The sequence below is a fragment of the Indicator indicator genome, chromosome 37 (genome assembly GCF_027791375.1).
Source record: "Indicator indicator isolate 239-I01 chromosome 37, UM_Iind_1.1, whole genome shotgun sequence".
NCBI lineage: Eukaryota > Metazoa > Chordata > Aves > Piciformes > Indicatoridae > Indicator > Indicator indicator.
The window spans coordinates 664,495-673,236 of record NC_072046.1 but is presented as its reverse complement, the minus strand read 5'-3'; the positions used below and the strand labels follow the sequence as shown (position 1 = coordinate 673,236).

The 8,742-nt window shown below is 53.3% G+C and overlaps 1 protein-coding gene across 1 annotated transcript; it reads right to left on the bottom strand.

Annotated features, from left to right (window-relative positions):
- Positions 1-1,227: 1,227 nt before the first annotated feature.
- PHB1 (prohibitin 1) lies at positions 1,228-7,577 on the bottom strand. Its single transcript, XM_054396410.1, has 7 exons — positions 7,548-7,577; positions 6,833-6,958; positions 6,299-6,460; positions 5,315-5,457; positions 4,673-4,789; positions 3,572-3,667; positions 1,228-2,397 (listed from the first exon to the last, which is right to left on the bottom strand). The coding sequence occupies exons 2-7, from the start codon at positions 6,918-6,920 to the stop codon at positions 2,185-2,187; spliced, it is 819 nt and encodes a 272-aa protein (XP_054252385.1). The 5' UTR covers positions 6,921-6,958; positions 7,548-7,577; the 3' UTR covers positions 1,228-2,184.
- Positions 7,578-8,742: the final 1,165 nt, after the last annotated feature.

Genomic DNA, 8,742 nt, shown 5'->3' with positions numbered 1-8,742 from the left:
ACTCCATTGAAAACACCCAACTGGAGGGTGAGGGAATGCAGAGCCACAGCAGCTGAGAAGGGATTTCAGGCACGCTGGGTTGAGCCCAACACCTGGAGCATGAAACTAACAGAGAAAAAGGCAGGAAACACTAAGGGGAGTTTAAAAGGAGCCTTGGGAGAAAAGTGGAAGTTTCCTTAGAAGTGTCTGAAGTGGTAAACCAGAAGAATAAAGAATAAGAGCAGTGGAGGAGGAAGAGGTCTGGAAGTTATTTGGGAGTTATGGACCTGACTGCTCGGCTGCTTAACATATTTTGCAAGCTCAGGCACCTCATCACTGCAGGAACATACCTTGCCCAGGAGAAAAAGTTGGAGAGTCTTTTCTATTTTGCCAGGGATGAGGGCAACAACCCAGAATGAAGTGGCTGTACAATGTGGGAACAAGCCCACCCTTCACAGCAGCTTTCCTGAGGGCTCAACAACCTTGGGGTAGTGATGACACCCACCCAAGAGTGTGTTGCTGAGGGATAACAGACACCCTATGAGCATCCTTACTTGCAAGTGGAACTTCTTTAAGGGTCACAGAGCACTGGGACAGACTGCCCAGAGAGGTGGTGGAGTTTCCATCTCTGGAGACATTCAAGACCTGCCTGGATGTGTTCCTGTGTGACCCTGCTTTGGCAGGAAGGTTGGACTTGATCTCCAGAGGTCCCTTCCAACCCCTACCATTCTGTGATACTGTGAGGGGGGTACTGGTGTGCCAGGCTAGTGCAGAGCCTCCTGACAGCCACTGACAGGTTTGGAGCTCACTGACAGGTTGTCATGTGGTCTCACACACCCCCATTTTCTCTCCAACATCACCAAGTTGCACCAAGAGCACCCTGGAAAATGCATATATGAGCAGTGAACATCCTGAACTGAGCATGGAAAGCTCTTCAACCCCCCTACAATAACCTCAAAATACTCTCAGCCTTACTTTGATGCAGGATTTAAAATTAAAAAAGACAGTTTCAAACCATCACAAGTCCCAAAATACCACATTTCAAGCTTTAAATTGTCACAGCAAGACCTGCTTGGCTATGCTTTCATCCAAATAATCTGGCACAGGCACGAGGAGGTGTCTTGCTTCATTCTTCTGAGTTATTAAAGGTTGGCCCAGATGATCCTTGGGCTCCCTTCCAACCTGGCATTCTGTGATTCTGTTATCATTGAGAAAACAAGATAAACCCCACACCACTCCACTTGGGACAGTGACATTTATTGAAGGCTGCTTACACAGTCTGAAACCCATCACATTCTCCTCACCATTCAGCTTCCCAAAATAAAAAGATTGTTGATGTACCAGAGAATTCCGCCCATCTCTGACTGCCTGAGCCATGGAGCACCCAATCACCCCCTTTGTCCCAGGTGCCACCTGACACTGACCTTGTGGTGACAGAACCAACACTGCAGTGCGTGGCAGCAAGGGGGAGGGAAGATGTCCCACTGCTGGCATGTCCATGAGAAGTATTTCCTGCAGAGGAAGTGTCTTCTCCTCCATGCCTGAAACCTTTCCACTGCAGACAGTGAATTTCTGCTATGTTTACTCCACTTGATCTGTCCCTCCAGCTACCAGTGCTGTGGTTCACACCCAGGCACAGCAGAGCTACTCTCCTACCCACTGAGATGTCTCTTCCTCTCCCCCACTCCTGAAACAAGACTGGTTTGACTGGAGAGCAAGCCCTGAGCATTCTTGTGCCATAGTCCAGGACCTGCAAGTCCCTAACAGCCCTGGCTCAGCCAGCCTGAAGGCACTGAAGCATCGCTGTGAAAAACCTGATTGATACAGGACCCTTGTGGTCAGGGAGTCACCTGGGCTACCTCTTTTGTCCCAGGAGTGACCAGATGAAATCTCTGCTCCTGTTGCTCAAACCGCCTGGCAAGGGGCAATTCTCAAACCTAGCTTGATGGTCAGTGAAGGCTCTGCTCTGACCTTAATGGGAGGAATGCAGGTTTGCTGTCGAGAGCGTTCAGGTTTATTTCATTTTAAGAACTGAGAAAAAAAAAAAAAAAAAACATGGGTTGGATTTTTCGCTTCCTCTGGCTTTCTACTGACGAGGAAACTGCAAACAAAAAAAAACCAAAAACAAACCAAAAAAAAAGAAGATTCTTTTGGAAAGGGCTGATCTGGTAGGTCGAGGTGAGCTATGGCTGCAGAGAGCCAGGCTCACTGTGGCAGCTGGAGGAGCACAGACTGTCCAGAGGGCAGGTAGGTGATGTTGCGGGACCGTGAGAGCTGGTAGGCGATGTCCTCGGCGGCCTCCAGCTTGCGCAGCTCGATCAGGCCGTCGCCTGCGGTGGCCAAGGAGTTGGCAATCAGCTCTGCAGCTTTGGAGTCTCCCTCAGCAGAGATGACAGCTGCTTTCTTCTGCTGCTCAGCCTGAGTGCAAGCAGAGGAGAGGGGCAATAAGCAACAGAGCAAACAAGAGCTGAAGGGAAGGAAGGTCATGGAACGGTTTGGGTTGGAAAAGGCCTCCCAAGATCATCCAGTCCAGCCATCAGCCAGCACCGCCGTGGCCGGTAAACCATGGCCCCAAGTGCCACGGCCACACATTTCTTGAACATCTCCAAAGATGGGGACTCCACCACCTCCCTGGGCAGCCTGTGCCAATGCCTGACCACTCTTGCAGCAAAGAAATTGTTCCTCACGTCCAACTTAAACCTCCCCTGCTGCAATTTGAGGCCACTTCTTCTCCTCTCACCTGATACTAGGGAAAAGAGCCCAAACCCCACCTGGATTCAGCCTCCTTCCAGAGAGTTGCAGAGAGGTCTCTCCTCAGCCTCATTTCCTCTAGGCTGAACAACCCCAGTTCCCTCAGCTGCTGCTCACCAGCCCTATTCTCCAGCCCCTCCACCAGCTTTGTTGCCCCTTTCTGAACCCATTCCAGCCCTTCAATGTCCTTCTTGGAGTGAGGGGCCCAAAACTGAACCCAGTACTCCAAGTGTGGCCTCACCAGTGCCCAGTAGGGGGGGACAATCCCCAGCTTTCTCCTGAAGTCCAATCTAAATCTCCCTTGCTCCACGGTACCAAACACCATGGAAAGCATTGTCCACCCTCTCACATCTCACAAACAGCAGGGTCATGGGGTGCCACATCTCAGTCCTGAACCTTTTTAACTGACCCTCCTCACAAGTGCTGTTTCCTCCCTGCTCCATGCGTATGTTTCTGTTCAGCACTCAGGGAAGACCACAACCAGGTAATAAAAAAGGATAAAAAAAGGCCCAAAAGCCAACAAAACCAACCTTAGGCTTTAGCTATCCCACAATCATATACCAGAGCTGAGAACCACATTGGTGAGGTGTTTAAAAGCCACAGAGATGTGGTGCTGAGGGACATGGTTTAGCACCAGACTTGAGGTAGAGTTAGAGAATGGTTGGACTCAATGATCTTCAAGGTTCTTTTTCAACCAAAATGATTCTGTGATTATAATCCTAAGTGACTTTGTCACTCAACCTGCTTGGCCTCCTGGCCAGGCCAGTGAGATGTTCGCTGCATGCTGGAGTGGGAAGGAGATACCAAGAACTGTTTCAGCTTTCTCAGAAGGACAAAGTACCTTTTCCACAATGAATCTGGCTCTCTCTGCTTCTTGCTGGGCCACTTGCTTCATTTCCACCGCCTCTGTGAACTCCTTGCCAAAGGTCAGATGTGTCTGCAGGGCACAAATCAAGCAAAGTCCACCCTAAGAGTTACCAGTGAAACTGGAATGGGAGATGGAAAGCCAGTCTCCCTACAAGAACAGAAACTGGGACAAGCAGGACTCCCCATCCAGTTCTGAAATCTCAAGGGAGACACAACAAGTGCAGCCCCAGTCCAGCACACCAGTAACACCAGTACCATCAGAGACGCTGGTGCAGTGCTGGCAGAAGGTGTTCTGGTTCACAGGGCAGGAAGCCTCACTGCCTGCCAAGCCACCTTACACCTTCCATGCTCCACTGTGCACTGGTGTGCTCAGACTGGGCTGTCTGGGCAGCTGCAGGCTCCTGGGATGGGCCAGGGGAAGATGCATTTCCTTTAGTAGTGTGGCTCAGTGGAAAGCAGCAGGACCCAAGAATCAAAAACTCCTAAAGTCACCTTCCTGCAAGGACTCCCTGGATGTTCCCAGTCAAATCAAAGAGCTCATTTCCCTCTCCTCAAATCAACCTTTACTGGGGAGTCCTTAAAGACAGGCAGAGGTGCACATACAAACCAAATTACAACAGAGTTAATTTACAAAGCTTGCAAGGAGGTAGGAGGGAAAAGCTCTCTCCTTGAATAGCCTTAGAAGACTTCAGCCAGGAGAACAATACTTCAGAGAAAAAAAGATGCTGTAAGGAGTGCATGTTTCACTGCCTCCTCATTCTCCTCATGTCTCAGGGTGCCTGTGGAACAGCTGCCTTCTCTAAAGCAAGGTACAGCCTGATCCACCACCCACAGAAGCCTTTGTTCTTCATCTGAACTACAAAAGCCCTGCAACAGCCAAGTCTGTCCAGGAGCCAGCACAGAGCAGCCTTCAAGGGCTTGCTCAAGGTCACAAGCCAGTGACAAAATCAGAGGTACTGGCTTGAGCAGTAACCACTACATTCCATACAGCTGCAGACAGACAGAGTCCACGTGTCCAAACTTCCAGCTCCACTGCTCTTATCTGGGTACCCTCCAGAGAAGGGAGAACTCTTACCAAGGACACATCGTCCAGGATGAGCCCGAAGGTCGCTGCCCTCTCGGTGAGGTCTTCACTCACTTGCCTCGAGACCAACTCTCTCTGAGTGATCAATTCTCCAGCATCAAAGCGAGCCTGGAATCAGGATGGACATCAGAACCCCCCCCAGGAACTGACAGATTCTCCATGCTCAGCCTGTCTTTGCACCCACTAGGCCCAGGCATTTGAAAAGCAACATGGAAAGACTTGGGAATTTAAGCTTAAGCTGAAGGGGAGATTGTCCAGCTGAGCACTTCACAGAGGAGCTGGACTAAAGCTGGTTGGTGATTATTTGGAGATGCTTCCAAACCCAGCAAGCTGCACTCTCAAAATCACACAAGAAGTGAAAATTCCAGTCTACTGACTGTCCTGGGGGGCCTGAAGAGCAGAGCTAACAGCTGGAAACAGGGATTTCCCCATCTAGAATGACTCAAATCAGGCCCAACAACAGAGAACAATCAGTGCACCTACAGTGAACTTTCCTAAATGACCCACAGGAGCCTGGGACTGGGGGCGGGGGGGACAGAGAAACCTTAATCTGGAGCACAACCCACACTCCAGCAGGTCTCTGCTGGCTAAAAAGAGGAAAGGAAGATGACCAGGGGAACCCAGCAAGCTCACCACGACAGACTTGAGGATCTCAGTGGTGATTGAGGGCAGGACACGCTCGTCGTAGTCCTCTCCGATGCTGGTGAAGATCCGCGGCAACTGGGCAGTCACCGGCCGGAAGAGGATACGCAGGGTGATGTTCACGTTCTGTAGGTCTGCAGGAAGAGAGGCACAAGTTTAGTGGCAAACTCCAGAAGCTGTCCTCTCCAGGGTTCACTTGAATGAGAAATAACAACCACTCAGGGTTTTGCCAGCAGAGAGGAATCCATACAATAACTGAATGCCAACTCAGAAGGGCCCTCGGGGATCATCCGGTCCAACTTTTCTAGGCAATAGTGGAACTGAGCTGGCCCAGCACCCTGGCAAGCTGAGCTTTCAAGCTGCCCAATGTAGGGTAACCCTAACCACTTCCCTTGGGAGAGGATTCCAATGTCTGACCTCATGGGGAAACAGACACGAAAAGACAAGGTGAAAGAGAGCACACAAACAGCTTTTGGAAAGAAACTGCAAAGCTGGTCCCTCAAAACCTGCTCATGGCAGTGAGGATGGAACTAAATGATCCCTGAGGTCACTTCCAACCCTGACATTTCTATGATTTTCTTCTGAAATCCAATGGGATCCTCCCCAGCAGTAACTGTTCCCACTACCCCTTGTCTTCTTTATGGGACTCCTTGTAAAAAGGGAGTCTGCAGCTTCTTGGTGGCCACACTTCATGTACTGGTACTACCCCTTCCACCTTAGGATCCAAATCCTCCTTACAGCTATTTAAGCTTGCTTTGGGATGCAGGGAACGACTTGCCCTACTCTAAAGGCAGAGATGTGCTCACAGAAGCGACTCACAGGATCGAAGGAAGAGTTAATTTGTTCTGTAACCATCCAGATCAAATCATTCCTCACTCCACACCAGGCTGGACTCAGGACGGGGTGGGGATCTCCACATCCAGAAGAAAACAACCATCAGAGCATCCCTCACAGCTGCAGAGTCCAACCACTCACCTTTGCTGCCAGTGATCACCGGAATGTTCCGGGGGCGAGAGCGGCAGTCGAAGATGATAGGTTTCTGGACCCAGGGGATGAGGAAGTGAGTGCCTTCCCCTACCACTGTGTCTTGGACCCCACGGAACCGGTCAAAGATGACAGCTCTGTGGCCTGCATCGACTGGGGAAGCAAAAAAAAAAGGGCACATCAAGCACTGTTTCACTGTTACCTGCACCAAAACAGTCTACGGTAGAGAGTTAAAGCCTTTGGCTACAGAAGAGTGAAGTTAATTTGATCCTCAGGAGCAACAAGGCAAGAAGATGCAGCTGTGAGTCCTGTTCACAAGGGCAGCAGCTACCTTACAGCCTTCCAGAGAAAGGACCTTGCAATCCTCTTGCTTGTGCAATGCACAAGGTACAAAACAGCCCTGCAGACTTTGTGTCTGTTTTCTCCTGATGCCAATAGCAATAAAAGCACAAAAGCAGCCAAATTACACACAGGAAAAAAAACAGAGAGAAGGTGAACTGCAAAGGCTGGGCTTCTCCCACTCACCATTGTAAAGAGCAGAATTGACAACTCCACCTGCAACAGCCAACCCCAGGCCAAGCTTCCCAAGGCTTTCAAACACCTTCGCAGCCATTTCACACCTCCAATTCCAGCCCCTTTAAAAAGTCCCTCCTGCAAAACACCCATGACTTGTTAAAAACAGATTAAGCAGGGGGGCATGCATGCAGGTGCCTGCAGAGCCACAGATTAACCCAACCTGCAGTGCCAGAACCCTCCCAGCAACTCTCTCCCCTCAACAGCCACTTTAGCCTCCTCCATGTGTCCCCTTCCTGGGCTCAGAGCCTGAAGCTCTGCAGTACTCCGGGTGTGTGGACACCCCCACGCCAGAAACACCCCACAGTTCCAGGCCGCCCCCCCTAACGCACTCCCGGGCCACGCTGCTCCCAGCCCCTCTGAACTACCCCAGCTCCCCACTCCAGCCCCCCGTACCCGGCACAGCAGCCTCCCGCAGGCAAGCTCTTCCCCGCCAGGCCTGGTTCTCCCCGCTCCCTCCGAGGCCTCCCCTCCCAGAACAGGCTCTCTGTGAGCCAAAGCTCCACAGCTAGGCTCCCTCCTGGCGTCGGTCCATAGTCCTGCCCCGGACCCTCGCTCCCGCCTGCAGGCCGCAGCTCGGCCCCTGCTCGGCCTCCTCTCCCTCTCGGTCCCCTTTCAGCCTCGTTCCGAGCTCAAGCTCCCACCCACAGCCTCCTTCTCGGCTCACCTCCCAGTCTCAGAGCTCTCAGAGTCCCAGCAACGCTGCCGACCCCGGGTCCTACCGCACCCTCCCACCCCCAGTCCCCTCTCACAGCGCCCCTGACCTCCACATGAATCCGCGGCCACCCGCCCCAGCGCGCCTGCGCGGGCGCTAAGACCGCCGCTCCTCATTGGTCTGCGCCCCTGCGCGGCACTCTGGAACGTGTAGTTCGGATGAGCCCTATCGTCTGCGGGACATACTACAACTCCCAGCATGCCCCGCAGGGTCAGCTCCCCGAGCAAGGTCGCTTTCCGTTGGCTATGCCTTGCCGCAAAGCCTTTTGGGAGCCGTAGGCTTGGCGGCGGGAAGCCACGTGGGGTGGATGCGGGGCTGCCGCGGAAGCTTCGGGCGGCGGGGAGCGGAGGTGGTACGGGAACACCCAGGGCAAGTGGGGCAGGGTGTGCCAGCTCCTCGCTTGTCACGGGAGAAAGCGGGGCTGGAAGGGGCCCTTCGACAGCCCTATCTGAGGGGCAGCGAGTCCTGGAGGTGGAGGGGGGCGCGTGGGGACAGCGAGGCGGAGGCAGTGCTGAGGAGGGATCGCAGACGTTCGGCCACATCCCCCTCCTGGCTGTGACAGTGCCTCGGAGCAGGCAGCCCCCCGCCGTGCGCATTGTCCCCTGTGGCGTGACAAGCCAGACAGCCGCCCCCCCGCCGCAGGGCAGCCCCCGTCCCGCCACGGACAAAGGACCCTTTCTGCCTCGGCATTCCCTCCGGGCCGGCAGCCCGGGGAGCAGGAGGCCGGGTGCCGCTAGAGGGAGGCAGCAGTCTCCCATCGCCTCCAGAATCCTTACAGTGGAAAAAAAACAGAGGGGAGGAAAACACGCCCAAACCCTCTGCCCAGGGAGACCCCCGAGCCCCGTCATGGCCCCACCGTGCCAGCTTCCCCTCTGAGTTTTCCCTTTGACGTTATCCTTCTCGGCGCACAGGACTTCATTCCTTACAACCCCCAAGTCTGTGTCCTCCCTGACAGCATCACAGGATGAAAATGGTGCTGAACTCACTTCTTCAGTGAAGGAGTAATCAGGGAGCACTGTGTCCCCTCTGCAGGCTCAGAGTGTCCCTTTCCCCCTGCTCTGCTCTGCGTGGGGAAACTGAGGCATGGAGCTGCTCAGCAACCCACTGATGAAGGCTTCTGTGTGGCAGCCTCCTGGCTGCTTGCCCT